Here is a 16,365-nt window from a genome sequence, read left to right on the forward strand (position 1 = left end):
GACTGTCCCATTGACCTGCAGCCGGCTCTTCATTGCAGAGGCTCAGTTCAAAATGCCTGAGGTCACTGTGGAAGAGCAGAAAAAGAAAGACATTTGGAAACCTGAAAGTAAACTAGAGTAGCGACAGTGTGAACTTGCTAGCTGGACACAAAACTAGCATTACTCCATATCTACTCCTTACTACGCAGTATGTCAGGCTTCCAAGCACTTGACCCTTCAACATACTTCAAGATGACACTCATCTTCCCGCTCATTGTCCACCAGATGACGACTCCAGGGCTGTTCATTGAATAACTGACATCAGCCCCTTTTCCACCAACATGTCCAGGAACTTTGATTTCCAGGAAGTCTTTTACCAGGTGATCTGTGTGGTCTGCGTTTCCACCGCACCTCAAAGTTCAGGTACATTTATTCAAATCAGGCTGATGACGTGTGGAGGACGTAGAGTACGTAGTGGTGGTGAACTCATTTCTGGACTCGGGTCACTCACTAAAGTGATCCGTTCACTTGAGTCACTTGAGTCAGTGTTGTTGCGGTGCTGCGGTGGAAGGCGGCTACAGATCAGGTCTCAACAGAGGAAAGTTAAACATCGTTCATTTGCATACACACCTCACGTTGTAATGACACGAAACCTGTTGAAAATCAGTAAAGAATCACTTTAAATGAGATGCTCATGACATTTAGTCAAAAGCTGTATCACATTTCTTAATTAGCTCTTTATATATTTGTTTACATTGTTGGTGGCGGGGTACGCCATTCTCATGCTGGACTCAAGTTATGCGTTGTTACTGTGTTAATCTTATCTCACAGATGTTCACTGATCACAGCTGCATTAAGTCACTGCTGTTGCCGCTGTTACATGAAATGAAAAGTTCTAGATGTTTTGGCATCATTCATACAAAAGTACCTTTAATTAATGATGATACATGGTGGCTCAGAGGTAGAGTGGGTCGTCCATCAATCGGAAGGTCGCTGGTTCGATCCCCGACTCCTACGAGTCAGTGTGAACTCCCACGTGCTCCTGAAGCAGCTTCAGTGTGTGAATGTGTGTGAAAGAAAAGTCTCCTCCAGCTTAGAGTCCTCCTGAATGAATGATGTGTGAATGGGTGATGGAAATGACTAGAAAGGTGCCATACTAATACAGACCGTTTACCATTTACATGTCTGAACAATCAGCTGTTTCAGGTGGCACAGGTTGTATTTTGGTGTTTCTTAGGAAAGTGAACCAACAGTGTGTGGCCCAAAGTAGACAGAAGTGTTTTTGTAGGCTGGAGGAGTTTCTTTGGTAGTCTAACTGAAGAAACTTCTCATTTTGGATGAAAACTGTCCTCTGTAAAGATGCACATGGATACAGAGCGTTTGGGAAACAGAATTCCTCCTCCTGGCTTGGTAAGGTTGTCAGAATATTGAATACTGTTTATTGAACATATAATGTCTATTTAAAGGTCCATAAATATTTACATGTTTAGCCATGCTTTCTTACATTACCGTTGCCAGGACGACCGTGATTGAGAGGACAAAAAAACAAAACTCCAAAAAACAGTTTCTTTTTCAGAGGAACTTGATTCATTGAATTTCTTTTAATTGATCCCGTCTCAGATGATCCTGCTGTCAAAGGCTCCAGTCTGTAGTTTCATGCACTTCCTCACCAGAATGAAACTGTCCAATATGACATATCAATCAATAACATGATCAGCAGCTCCACAGGGCTTCTAGCTTTGTTTGGCTCATTGTTTTAGTTTTAGGCTGCCAGATTTACCAGCACACACACACGCTGCAAGGAAATCAACAGATTTCCACTTTCTAACAATGATTCTGCTTCCCAACGTCATAACAGGGAGCTCGCTCTATTGTTTCATTCAAGTCAAGCCAATTGATGCAGGTGTGCCATCATATAGTCATTTATAGTTTTATCAGATCAGAGGTGCGAGCCAAAGCTGCTACAAAGAAAGAGTTTACATGATATATCAGCTGGTAAATCTGAGCAGGCTGCTCGTACGTGGTATCACAGAGCGTGGGAGCAGGTCACAGGCTCTGTGTAGGCTCCTGTTCTTCTGTCCAACATTGTGCTTATAGCACATGAGAGGACATGCACAGTATAACATTTACAGTTACACATTTGTATCAAACAATATGTGTCCTATAAGAATGTATGTACACAGAAGAGTGTGCTGTCTTACTAACAGAGGAAAAATACAATTCAAAAGGTAATGAATAAAATAAAGGTAAAAAAAGTCTACAACCCCTCTCTGGTACATCTGCCTCTGAGTCTGTGCTCTCGTTCTATAATCCAGTGTGGCCAGAGAGATGCTGGCCATATCTGTTAGCATGTCAACGTTTAAAAAGACAACCACACTTTTTTACACTTATGGGGGGGCTGCTGCCTGCCTCCAGTTCATTCACATAGATGTACGTCGTGTCAGGGATGTCTCACTGTGTTTCCATCCATGTACTGCTCTGTGTAGGTCCCAACATAGCGATGAGCGTTGACCAGTTAATAACCAACTCCTTGAAAAGACTGAATGCTACATGTCCGGTGTGATTCAGTGTTGTTTAGGGACTAAATACATGTTCATCTGATGGGTCGTGACCCACTGGAGACAGCGCTCCAGTACGAGGCTGATAAAAATGTTGTGTTTGACTCCATCAATGCAAAGAAATTCATGTTCACTGACTTTAGAAAAACAATGTATGAATACTGGAAGTCATTGTTGAATGAAGCTCTGTATATTCTCATCAGTTCGAACAGAGCTCAGAGTCAAGGACATTTCCGTCTCCTGTCTCTCGTCCTGTCATCCTGCAGTTGTCTGTCTGCTTGCACATGGCGGCTGGCTGTGTGTCCTTCCTTCAAAAATATAAATATTACTTCTTGACAAGATCAAACTGTACTTTTTCCTGCTCCTGCATCAAACAAATGTTTGATGGTGGCCCAAAGCATGTCTCTTTTTAGCCTTTTTTCCCTCCAGTGTGGCGTTATTTGCTTTCAAAAAGCGTGTGTGACGAGGAGGGAGGTCGCTATGAGGCTGAGAGCCAGAGCTGGGTGCAGGGTGCTGGGTGGGGGCTCTGTCGTCACGTAGCAGCAGGTAGCAGCCTTTCTCTGTCATCGTGACCGGTCAGAATGACTCATGAAATTAAATTTAACAAATAGAAAATGTGAATGCACCCTGCTTCCTCACGGCGCCCCGGTGAACAGGGTGTGCCGCCAGCCAGAACAAAAATTGTGGCACCAGTAGAAGGGTGGCTGGATTGTATTTACGGTCACTGATAGGTACATAAGAGAACGTGTGTAGCGTGTATCACTTCCTCAAGTGTGGTTTTGGGAATTCGACTGGCAAGTATTACTAAGCGCAGTCTTTGGACAGGATATGTGAGCACGCACTGCGTCCTGCAGACCCACATTTGGCAGGATATCTGTGTCCTGTTGTCCATTAAAGTCTAAATGAAGTTGATGGTTATTGAGAATAGGCTGTATTGACACTGGCACATCACCACAGTTCTAAACTCTCAGCAGTTCGTCAGGAAAAGCTGCCATAAATTTGGTTTTGCAGGAATGTGGGGTCAACCTAAAGCCCCCTCACCCTCTGTGCCCCAAGAACAATGCATTGTTGTCAAAAATAGAACGACTTCACCGTGCTTCACCTCCGGCTTTTTGTGAGCGCGGTACTGAAGGTACCTTTGTTTCTGTTAGAAGGGGCCGTCTCTCACTCCAGCCTGATCCTTCTTCCTGTTGATTGACGCCACCTCAGTCCAAGTCTGCACTCGGCTCACCATGGAGTGTGACTTTCACAACTAAAATGCAATGATATCAGCTTCCCTGCTGTTAACTTTGACTACATCTTGATTTCTTTCAATGCAGTGACATTCAGCACTTTCTCCTGTTCTCTGTTTTACTGTGCTTGGCCTTAAGAGCAAATATACTTTGATAGAGGTTACTTCACTTATCACATCTGTGCTAAGACTGTCAGTAACTTGCCTCTTTTCAGTACAGCACACCCTCACCCACACACACACACACACACACACACACAAAGGAACTATCTCTTATTCTGTTGTGTAGAACCATCTTATCAATATGTACACATAAACAGCTAGACCCCAAGAGTAGAGTAGTCACGCCACTTCCATCACTCTGAGATATGTGAATATGTGAGTGATGAAAAGACTATGGTGCTTTACGAGAAGCATTTGAGTATCTCTGCTGACTAAATACTGAATATGGTTTCTCCCACTTTATTTCCTTTGCCACAGATCCAATCAGTCTACCTACATGCTCATATATATATATATATATATATATATATATATATATTCTCTCTGTCCTGGTCTTGTTAGACCTGAGTGCATCAGACAGAGGACTTCTCTCTGTCCTGGTCTTGTTAGACCTGAGTGCATCACACAGAGGACTTCTCTCTGTCCTGGTCTTGTTAGACCTGAGTGCTGCGTTTGACACCATTGACCATCACATCCTGATACAGAGACTGAAACAGTTCACTGGCATAAAAGGAACCACATTAAGCTGGTTTAAGTCGTATTGATCAGATCAATTTCAGTTTGTTCACGTTAACATTGAATCCTCTGTCCACACTAAAGTTAGACATGGAGTTCCACAAGGTTCAGTGCTTGGACCAATACTATTTATCTTATACATGCTTCCTCTGGGTAATATTATCAGGAAGCACTCCATTAATTTCCACTGTTACGCAGATGATACACAATTATACTGATCAATAAAGCCAGATGAACCTGATCATAGTGCTGTAATGTTTAACCTGATGTTGTCAGTCAAACCAAATGTTCTCAGTCATAATGTACACAGTGGAGTTTTCAGCGATACCTGTGAGAGATATTCCAAAGGAAATAATAACAAATAATAACACATTTCTGGAACAATAGCTCTGAAATATCAGAAGGAAGTGCACAGAAAGGACCACAGTATGTATTTGAGAGCTACATTCACAGTATTGTGAATGTTAATCGGTCCCAAAGCAAGCGCCAGACGTCTTCATATGAAGTATGACACATACACAGCCGCAGGTGGTACACAACACAACTTAAAAGCAAAAGACCAGAAAGTTAGAATTTATATTCAACCACGTGTGCCTGCTAACAATGGCTGGCTTAGCACACACTTAGCACAGCAAACAGGTGGTTGAATAACATTATTGATTATAATACAGTGATTACACTGAGGAGGTTTGGCTTTCCATCCCAGGAAACTGTTGTAAAGTTGTACTTTATAAGTTAAGTTAAATGGAAATTAAATGTTAGCAAAAAACAAGTGCCTGAAATAGCAACCTGGCAGTATTATGCTGCTTATTTACTTTTGAGGAAATGTGCTGTTGGCCCTGCAGGTTCCCTTTGTAGATGTATGGATGTATGAAGAGAACTGGGTGCAGTGTTGGAAGCTCACTCCTGTGAAAGTTGCTCAGTGGTGTGTTAAGTTAAAAAAAAAGTGCGACCTCCCGGTTTAAAAGAACCCAGATCTTCTTGGAGCATGTGCACCAGCGTCTTGGGTCCGTCAAGCCGGCAAACTTCCTGTTAGCCCTCTGCTATAATGAATGGGAATAAAATGATTTGATTGTGCGGCTCTTCTAGACTTCCCAAGTGTTAGTGGGTGTTGTGACTCTCCGCTGATATACAGGCGTCTCTTTCACAGTGTCAGTCGATAGACAACAGTGTTTTTGGGCCCAATGATAGTACATGATGGACGCCATAGTTTTTTCCCGGGGCTCGATGCGCCCAGTAACGGATGCTACCGTAGGAGTGGACCGTGCCTGTTTTTAGGGAGGGGCTTAGCAAAGGGTCCAGTTCCCCTGACTGCAAAGGTGAGGTTTCATTTAATCAAGTGATTTTCTTCTATTAGTGTTACAGGCCTTTGTTCCATATCTGTGCATCCACCTCGCTTATCCCTCCATGAACTACTGTCTACAGTAGGCCAGACTAATCCAGATCACTTTCCCAAAGCTGCTGCTCCTAAAAGGGATTACAGCGGTTAACCTATCGCTTTAGCTGACTCTCACGAACGGGCCTCCGAGCCAGGTCTGCCTGCTTTACTGACTCCACTTTCATCAGTCCGATAGCCGGAGCAGCGAGCGGCTTTGGCGGCGGACACCTCAGAGGACCAGAGCACGGATCAGAACAAGGCTCACAGATAAAGACATCACAGGCCGCTGTTGGACCGCTGTGTTAAGTTTGACCACAGCTACCTCTGACGTGACCTCCCCTGCAACTGAAACTCAAGTGTTGTCGGAGGGAAGAATGAAGCTTTTGAAAAGGCTTTTTAAACCCAGTGATTTACTCGTTGTCCCACTCTGAGAGATCAAAAGGCTTTAAGTCGCTTCGCATTCTTTCTCATCGTTTATCACAGTGCTGGATGTAAACTGATGTCAGCTGCTGTGTATAAATGACAGGATATTATCCCCGCTGATGGGAAATGTATGCTAATGGCTGTAACAGTGTCTGCGCTGTGATAAGTAGGCTCCTAAAAAGATATTACCAGTTAATGGTCCCCTGCTGTATTTGTGTCATTTTCCTTGACTGAAAGCCATTGTGCGCTAAACTTTGAAGGACAAAGCAATGTTCTGCTCACAGTCTATCACTCCAGAGTTTAATTTAAGAGGAAATGAATGTTTGGTCCTTTTCGATTGCTTCCTTCAGATTCTTATCCTGTAAAAACAAGAGCAGTGGGAGCCATTGTTGCCGGCTAGCTGCTGCCACATTACCTGGTGAGAGAGCTGCTGGCTAACGTTACATCATGTCTGCCATATTGGCAGACACCTCTGTGAGTTATATCACTAACAGCACAAAAACTAGATTAGCTGGCGTATCAATTAGATTAGAGCGAACCTGACTGGGCCACAAATATCTCCTGGTGGCAGCATCGATCAACAGGCGTGGGGTTTGTGATGCAGGAACAGAGAGGCAGCGCAGGTGACACTGTTTGTTTTCTCTGGACCACATGGACAAAGACCGGCCCACTGGCCTTTAACTGCAGGTGGCTATCTGATGGGCTGCTGTGTGTGTCTCAGGGAGGGTCACATTCAATATGAGGATGCCTCTGGTTTCTCCCAGGGAGAATGACGCCCTTTGTCCCGGAGACCCCAGGGACATGGGTCATTTGAGGGGAGATTCAGGAGTTAGCAAAGCTGTATGGGTGCTGTCCTGTTGACTAGAAGGACCAAGGTGCCATTGCCAGATATTAAGCATCCACCCCTTGATCTCCAGTCCCTCTTGATTCTTAACTAAAGAAGCAATAGAGGCCTGAGCAGGGGAATGAACGGGGGGCTTTCATTCAAGCTTTTGTCTATACTGTCTCTCTGTCTCCATGCATGTCTCTGTGAGAGGCTGCTTCTGTCTTCCTAAGCATGTCCATCACAATAAGCCTTTTGATTCCTTAATGACGGGAAAAAAGCAAAAGTAGGGGGAAGGGGGACATAAAGTAACTTGAAAAGGGGGTGAGGGTAAAAAAGAAAAGCACCTGCAAACTGTCTCTGAGGCTGGTAAGAAAAAAAGTGTGTGTTGTGTGGATTTTAGTGTGTTTGTGTTAGTCGTCCGGTAGCTTTGATAGTGAGCTGCATACGATACAACAGTCTCCCATTCAGCTACTGTGTGTGTGTGTGTGTGTGTGTGTGTGTGTGTGTGTGTGTGTGTGTGTGTGAGTGTGTGTGTGTGTGTGTGTGTGTGTGTGTGTGTGTGTGGGAGTGAACCCTAGCCCAAAACAGCCTCCATAACATCAAGGACAAGTCAATTAGAAAAGGATTAAGGGATTGAGATGCGTGAGCGCTCTCGGACTCTACTGACACACCAGAGGTGAAAGCGAGAGGCTCGTCTGTGTGCCTGAGATAGCAGACAGACAGACAGACAGACAGACAGACAGACAGACAGCAGAGCCAACACACTGTATTCTGAGATCAGTTTTCACTGCGCTGCAGCACTGACTCTCAGGTTAAATGCAGTTTTGATCACCGGTTCAAATAGCTTGAATTGCGCTCGTGCAAGCAGAAGAGACTCATTAAAAAGGCATGTAAGGAGTTTATTCTCTTGTTCAGTTGGAACACATTCTCCACATTATTTATGACACCTTCAAGCATTACGACCCGACAGACTCATACACTTGAACATCATAAGTAAACTCGATTGGTCATGAACAACTTGATGCTTCATATATGGGTTTGCATTCAGTACTATAGAAACTTTGCATTACATAAATAACAGTAACTGTGCGTCTCATATCAATATACACATTCAGTACATAAATACATGTGTACGATGACACAGCATAGAAATATAACTTGATGCCTCATGAATCAATGGAATATATATGTACAGATTCCTTCCTCATCTCAGTAAATCTTGCTGGAAAATTGCACAGATCTCTCACTAGAATACATAACGAGTCCTCCTGAATAAATGAGTGAGAACTCAGTGGGGTGTTAATTCACAGTCGATAACATTCAGTGCATCCGGGACCCTGTAATACAAGCCATGAACACAGTCACATGTCGTCAACACAAGCTCACTGAACTTCACGGGTCAGGAAAGGGAAGTGGCGTGCCTGAGGTGTGTGTATGGATTTGGCGAGCACGGCTTCGCATGTAGCACATACTAAACATCTGGAACATCAAGACATGCGGATTCATGCGGGTGTCTGAGATGCATGAAAGGGACTGAAAAGGGAAGTGACTTTTCTTATGCTGGTCGTTGGCGTCTCCTCCTCCCACCGTTAGCACCTCTGTCTCAGGTGTCGGTAGCCTCGGACTCTGGGAGGAGACACACTGCAGCTCTGCTCTCAGAACAGCTCACAGTCGTTCCCTCACAGCAAGGCAAGACCTCACCCCCCCCCCCTCCCCTCCCCTCCCCTCCCAAACTGACTGCTGACTGAGAGGCTGTGCGGGGTTCACCTGACAGCCGCGCCGTGTGTTCTTGCACTTAAGGAAAAAAAACCCTACTGACTTGTTTGACCGCTGGCTTTGAAATGGAGCTTGTTTATTGTGACTCAGTTCTTCTATTAATAGCTCCATGCCGTTCACATGCCCACCGAGAACAACACAGCACGCGCCAGGTCATGGGGCCGACATCGGCGCTTGCGCAAACCATCGGCGACCCACACTGACATTAATGCAGACTAAATTTACCTGACATTGGACATGGCAAGGATGTGTGATGTGGGGGGGGGGTGGCGTTTATAAGCTGATGCCGTGAAAAATTAGGGCATGACTAAGGGTCCTGGTGTTGAGTTTGAATTCGGTTGTCACTTTGAGTGCTTGGTAACCTGCTTTATGGCACATTCAAAATGTTGAAGTAAGACTTACTGCTTCACTATGCATGCATGGATGCTGATGGAACCCTTACAGCACCTTTCGTAAGGCATTCTTCGAGCGCCTTTGTCATTTGTGTTGTGAGGGGGGAACACCAGGTGAGTCATGCCTGCACTACGACGTGCTCCATCATCTTAGCAACCGTGCGATGAAGATGTTACAAATCAGGGTTCAGCTGAGGAGTGATACAGAACGTATTGTGTTCGTGGATGTCGCAGTGCAGCACGGGATGCCTCACTCTAGTTGGGTCGGGACAGTCCCAAGGCCGCGGCGATGGCGGCCACAAGGAGGGCGCTGCTGGCCAGGGTCACCGCACCTCCCGACCGGAACACCTGCCGGCCGTTCAGGGGCTGCACCGGCCTAAAGGTCCCCACCATCGGCTTTCCATCTTGGAACTTGAGCTCAGAGAACGCCCGCAGCTGAGGAAGAAACACCAACACAAACTTTAGGCTGCAGTTCTGAAATGTAGTCTGTGACTGCAGCAGTACAGTCAGGGAGGTTCAGGGTGGAGCATATCTACGTAGAAGATAGTAATATCTAAGGACACTGACTCACGTACTGTACTTGTGCACTTGTGTCCTTCCATCTTATTTAAATGTGATACTATAACTATAATAACAAGAATTTACATTGAACCTACCTGATAAGATCATGAAATACAAGACTGTTTTTTTCTTTTGTCATCATTCCAGATTTCTCTTTTGTCCATCACCTCATTAATCATCTCAAAACATTTATTAGACTATATTGTCTTTATTTTGACCAAGTACAGGATCTTAATGTCTCCCCCGCTGTCCAGGAAATCATTTTTAAAGGCTGTAGGTTCAACAAATGTCAGAAGCCGCACCGTGTTACCAAAAGACAGAAAAGGTGAAAAAAAACTGACTACCACTGCATTCCTCTAACGTGTGGTGTTTTGTGCTAACCTGATCCATGCTCAGAGGGATGGGATTCTCAAACAAAGTCCAAATCACAGCCTCAGTGCACCCTGGGGTGGTCAGAGAGCCCTTGTAGCGATAGTAGGTGGTCATATTCTGCTCAGATGGGATCAGCTGCGCCAGTGAGATGGGAAGCAGGGACGTGTTGGCGTCTGAAAACAGAAAAGTCACAGATGAAACGTTAGTGACACCGTTTAACCACATTTGTAGCTGCTCATATTGAGCTGCAGTACTCACTCGTAGTTTTGATGCTCTGCAGAACGCTGATGATGTGCTCGTACTTGTTGTTTGCACTGTTGGACCTCTGAAAATGAACGTGTCCACATTTCAGCACAGTTTCATTTCAACCTGAGGTCTGTTATGTATTTCAGGACTAAGCATGGCTACCTCGTAGAAAAACCCAAGGACCGCAACTCCCTCTGGGTCCGACAGCGCTGTATTCAGATCATTGTAGTTGTGCTTCATGTGAACAATGTGCAGCTGCAGAGAAAATATCGCTGATGTTACCACTTTCACCACAAGTCATTCTTTACATTGTGTGCAGATTATTACTGTGAAATGGGGACAACTAAAAAGGCCATGATGTCATGAGTTCGCTGTGACTGATAAAAGCTTTCCTAACCAATCAATATCAACTATAATCACCGTGAAAAGGTGAAATTTAAAGGGCCAGCCAGTATTTTTGAGCATGTACAGAGAGTCTGGTGTGATTCTTATTATGTTCTTATTATTGCCCATGAAAAGCCCCAAAACAACAGTGAATGACCTTTCTAGTGAGTCTGTGTGTGCTGACATATGTTCTTCCTCCACTGTTTCAAAAACACATCAGTGAGCTGCGTCATCACACTGGGGCACATGTTTCTGCATTACCACCAACAAACACAGTGTTTTTGTTGTCTTTAAAGATTCATGACTTCAGTATGAATGAATGGGCCTGAGTGCCACAGACAGCGTGGGGAAGGCAGTCAGCACTGCGAGGCGGCCTCAGGCAGAGGGCAGCCTTCCCTTTAAAATTACACTATATTCACATACATATTTGAAAAGTTTCACTAAGAGAGGAAGTCATAATTCAAGTACCGACTCTGTGTTTCCAGCTACGTGAGACCTTTAACAGCTTCAGTTCAAAGTAGAGCCACAGGAGCATCAGGGCTTGTGTTTCTATATGTGCTGGATAGTAAGGTTAAGGTACCTCCATGGGATACTGCTCCCCGTCGATGGTGTGCTCAGAGCCAGGCCCTCCCTTGTTGCCCCAGTGCAGGTGGAACTGCACGGCCTTGTAGGTGGCCGGCAGGCCTCCACCTGAGATGGTGCTCAGGTGAGGAACTCCAACCTGAACTGGAGTGTGCACACACATACAGAGCTCATACAACAGCCTTAAAGCACTGATGGCTATTTGAAGTCCAATGGAAAACATGCTCACCTGAGTGGCCGTTGTTCTTGATTGTGCCTCTGAAGAGCTGCTGGTAGTTGTCAAACTGGAAAGCAGTCAGTCGTTCGTCTTTCAAAGCCTTTCTGGTGACGACGTTGACGGGCGACTGGTACTTCCCTGCACAGTTGTTGTTGGCGTGGTTCCACATGTCGGGCACTAAAACATTGAAGTTGAACAGACTGAACAGATTGCTCTCTGCTTAATGCCCTCTGATGAGTCCAGTGTGGTTCTACTGCACTGAGACAGAAGGTCCCAGGGCTCAGAGGGAGATCCCTTCAGCAGTCGACAGTCACCGAACATTATTATCGCTTCCTGATCATACTGCTGCTGTTGATACAGATAACCTCTTATCTTGAATTGAAAACCTCGGTCTGCACATCAATCAGTCAATCAATCTTTATTTAGAGAGCTCCAGTTCATAGCAGTGTTCTCTCAGACTGTTTCCAGAAAGAGCAGCTCAGACCAAACTCTTTAATTCATTCAGAGGCCAAAGATTCAGGAATTCAGCAGGAAGGATCCAAGAGTCAGAGATTAGATCTGTTAGCAGGTACTGTTCTAGATTCTAGACTGTGCTCAGTCCTCTGACCTTTACTGCTCTCCAGCTACGTGTTGCCTTTAGGTCACATATTTCAAAAGCATCTTATTAAGTTTCATTTTTTCAGATCTACTTCTCCTGAAAATACGTGTCTTCATCTTTTTGTTACAGAAATCTCACAGTTGACCACAAGTTGAATCTTGATTGAGAAGTGAACTCGGTAGTCCAGTCCTCTAGTAGTAGTCCAGCTTTTATTACATCCCAGTTACCACCACTTTATATTCCTGCCTATACAAACTCAGCTGCTTCAGATGTTTGATGCTTTGGCAAGACTTCTAACAAAATCCAGATAGAGTTTGCATGTTCTGTCAGCGCCACATGAGCAGTTTTAGTATCTCTACATTGATCGCCAGAGGAGTCAGACGAGCTAACTCTTTGTTTCCATCTAAAACTGCAAAACATCAAATTGATTTATTCTGTGCTTTTACTGCGTTTGTTCTTCTCTCCACTTCCTACTGTCTGTTGAATTGCTCTTTATTTTCATCCTAATTGTTCATATTCTATTACACTTGACATCTTTTGGCGTAACGTCTGGTGTAATATGCACAAAGTTATTATCACATTCTGCTAATTCTACACTTGTAGTATTAAATGGTCTTACCATTGCACTGATGATCACAGGTGAACTGGGACTGATAGCACCAATCTGAAACACAGGAAATCAATTGTGTCAAGACGAGGTTTTCATTGACGAGCGGCCCCCACGGCTCTGCCACGAGGCCCCCCTGCTTTGTTAACCTGTGGGTGACACCGACGAGCCCCGGCCTGCTGTGAGAGCAGAGTGGGATGTTTCTTCTTCACTGATACGCTGACAACTGTCCAGCCACGTTTTATATGTGTTTACAAATGTGCCCCTTTATTAATAGTTTCTTTTTTTCTTTAGTGCAAACAGGGAATTGTTCTCCTATTGGTTTAGTCAGCTGTTATTCCCGGCCATACAAAAAGCCCTAATACGCAGGAATTGTCTTCCTATTCACAAAAAAGTTGCCGTTTGTGCTTTATCTTTCCGTGCTATCAGAGTAAACACAGAGCCAATCTCTTGCATCAGCGCGCTCCTGTTCTCATGTGTTTGTCTGAGGGTTTATTAATATTTCACAATTGGTTTGCATGTTTCCACCCTGTGCTCTGAGACAAATATCTGCAGCTATCTCACAGATCAAATATTTATGAAAAACACACATGCCATTGAAAAAATGCGGGGAGGGTCTCCCGCTCTGCTGTGAGACTGGTAGGAGGACTTCTCCCAGTGTTTGTGAAGGAAGTCGGTGCTCGGTTTCTGTGCCATGTTGGTGAGCCTTTTCCTCCTGCTCCTGCATGATAATGGGTTCTGAAAATAAACCGAGCAGGGGGGCAAACATTTGGGGCGGCTTGTTTTCAGATACGCCATCATCTGCTGTACCGGTCCCAGTAAATAAAGAGATGCTCTTTTATTTTGACATTTTTTCTCTTGTTGCAGATCATTTGTGTGTGTGTGTGTGTGTGTGTGTGTGTGAGACTGTGTGTGTGTGTGTGTGTCTGTGTGTGTGTGTCTGTGTGTGTGTGTCTGTGTGTGTGTGTCTGTGTGTGTGTGTGTGTCTGTCTGTGTGTGTGTGAGACTGTGTGTGTGTGTGTGTGTGTGTCTGTGTGTGTGTGTGTGTCTGTCTGTCTGTGTGTGAGACTGTGTGTGTGTGTCTGTGTGTGTGTGAGACTGTGTGTGTGTGTGTGTGTGTGTGTCTGTGTGTGTGTGTGTGTGTCTGTCTGTCTGTGTGTGAGACTGTGTGTGTGTGTGTCTGTGTGTGTGTGTCTGTGTCTGTGTGTGTGTCTGTCTGTCTGTGTGTGAGACTGTGTGTGTGTGTGTGTGTGTGTGTGTGTGGAGCATGAAAACAGCAGAGGAATAAAATCTGGCTGCTTCAGAGTGTGAGAGGACTAAGCTTCACCTCAGAGCTTCACCTCTTGTGCTCTGACTGTCTGACTGTCTGTCCTCAGAAGTCTGTCCTGTGCTCCACCACTGGTCCACCACTGGTCCACCACTGGTCCACTACAGGACAATATTCTGATCTACTAGGTCTTCGGCAGCTGCAGTCACCACTTCTTTCCTGAATGAGGCTCCTAGTCACCTGTTTTCATCTCAGCCAATCAGATTACCGTCCGCGCAACTCTTGACCAATGGGCGGCTGGTCTTGATCTCTGTGAACCACCTGACTGAGTTTCTGTGGATCTGAGGAACAAAGACGTGGATCCGCGCTGAGGACGCCCCCCCCCCCCCCCATGTACAAAAACTGTCCTCCGACTACGATCAATCAATCAATCTGTATTTCTAATTTTCTAATATTTCTAATTCAATCCAATAAAAGATCTAATCAGTCATTTTTTCTCCATAAATTGGAAAAGAGAAAAAGTCCCATCAGCCCCCCCCCCAGCTTTTCCCTTTCAGTCTGCGGGTCTTAAATACATGTGTGACATTTAATACACACAACACACAGACACCTACTGCTGAGCGCGGGGGGGGGGGGGGGGGGGGGGGGGGGGCACATAGCAAGTGTGAATATGACCTTTGATTCACCTGTGGGGTCCGACACACGGGACAGACGGACAGACGGACAGACAGGCTGGAGGTGTTGGAGGGATCAGAGCCAGACTGGATCCTCAGAGGATCCTCTCGACAGGACAAGCAGAGATTCTTGTCTTCAGACTTTACTGAACACTGACTTTACCCAACATTATCCGCAGCATTTTAAAGAAAATCTGTTCATGTGGTTTTTCGAGAGAAACGCTCCCTTGGTCACTTTGCCCCCCAGATGTGCGCAGCTGTTAACCCTGAAAAGTGACCGAACAGCCGTCAGCACTCCGCTAATTGACTCCTGGGGGGGGCTGGTGCCAAAGCTCGAGGCTTTCTCTGGACATTAACACCTCTGAAGGCGCTGCGGCTCTGCGCGCCTCTGCGGCAACAAGGACGCAAACGCCTGCCATTGGCTCAGCGTGGGTCTGAGCAGGTGCACGAGAGAGAGGGAGAGAGGGAGGCAGGCAGGGAGGGAGGGAGGGAGAGGAGCCCGGACCACAGGGGGAGTCTCCGCTCGGTCCGATCTGCCTGCTCCGGTGTCTGGAGCGGCTGATACGGGATCTGTGGATTCCGTCGTGCCCTTGAGCTGAAGATGAGCAGCACGGACACACGGAGGAATGTCCACATCAGTGTGATGGACAGGGCAGGTGTGTGTGTGTGTGTGTGTGTGTGTGTGTGTGTGTGTGTGTGTGCTGAGGCTCTCTGATCACACAATGATCTTTCTTTCTCTATTTTTGGATTTCAGTCTGTTTACATTCTTGGGATTTGACAATATATCAACTTTCTAATTGAATAAAATCAAGACCCGGTTTGAAAAACTGGTAACAAAAAACGCAGCTTGAGGTTTCTGGTGTATTCAGACCTCTTACTGTTCAGTGCTACAGCTCACAGTACTTCACATATTAGTAATCGATCAACGGCATGCTTCGATCTGACATTATCTCACACATTTCGATCAGAAATAGAAGAAACACATTAGAGACAGTTATTAGAATAGAAATAGGAAACAGGAATCTCAGAGGACGCACATCTGATCACCCAGTTAATTCTCCAGTGTCCCGGACTGTGCGCACAGACACCTGAACAAAAGCAGCACCTTGTGTGATAGAAAGCAGACTCACCTCCTGCTCCCGTGCAGATGGTCCACAGAGGAGCCAGCAGGGCGGCCACGACGAGCGGCTGCATTTTGGAGCGTGTCTGAGCCGACAGAGGGGAGGAGGCACAACCACTGGCTTTTTCCAATGTGATCGCATTCTTGCAGGGGGTCTCATACTTATCTATCAGCATACCCCGACAGGAAAGAAAGAGTGGCCCCTCCCCCTTCGGGCATCGCCTCTAATAAAGCGGATTTAAGCGCCAATGAGGGGGCCAGTGGGCTCCTGGTGCGCAGGAGACTCATCTAATGCAATTACCGCTGCCACGGTGCCGACAGGCAGACACTTCCCGGACTGTGGCTCTTTGGGAAATCAGGTGGAGTTAATCATCAATGCTCCACAGGTAACCCAAGGTGGCCCCCAGGGGATCCACTGTGATTAACTGTGCCGACA

At 45.7% G+C, this 16,365-nt stretch overlaps 1 protein-coding gene across 1 annotated transcript; it reads right to left on the reverse strand.

Annotated features, from left to right (window-relative positions):
• Window positions 1-8,871: 8,871 nt before the first annotated feature.
• On the reverse strand, window positions 8,872-16,066 carry ca4a (carbonic anhydrase IV a). Its single transcript, XM_070843803.1, has 8 exons — window positions 15,940-16,066; window positions 12,881-12,925; window positions 11,676-11,840; window positions 11,445-11,590; window positions 10,643-10,735; window positions 10,493-10,559; window positions 10,244-10,407; window positions 8,872-9,736 (listed from the first exon to the last, which is right to left on the reverse strand). The coding sequence occupies exons 1-8, from the start codon at window positions 16,001-16,003 to the stop codon at window positions 9,557-9,559; spliced, it is 924 nt and encodes a 307-aa protein (XP_070699904.1). The 5' UTR covers window positions 16,004-16,066; the 3' UTR covers window positions 8,872-9,556.
• Between the last annotated feature and the right edge of the window lie 299 nt (window positions 16,067-16,365).

Source organism: Pempheris klunzingeri, chromosome 14 (assembly GCF_042242105.1).
Source record: "Pempheris klunzingeri isolate RE-2024b chromosome 14, fPemKlu1.hap1, whole genome shotgun sequence".
In the NCBI taxonomy this organism is placed as follows: domain Eukaryota; kingdom Metazoa; phylum Chordata; class Actinopteri; order Acropomatiformes; family Pempheridae; genus Pempheris; species Pempheris klunzingeri.

Coding starts and splice junctions, on each gene's coding strand:
- ca4a (XM_070843803.1), bottom strand. CDS start 16,003: ATGCAGCCGCTCGTCGTGGCCGCCCTGCTGGCTCCTCTGTGGACCATC. Junction 11,591..11,675: donor CAAGAACAACGGCCACTCAG/GTGAGCATGTTT, acceptor TGCACACTCCAG/TTCAGGTTGGAGTTCCTCAC. Junction 10,408..10,492: donor GCAGAGCATCAAAACTACGA/GTGAGTACTGCA, acceptor TTCTGTTTTCAG/ACGCCAACACGTCCCTGCTT.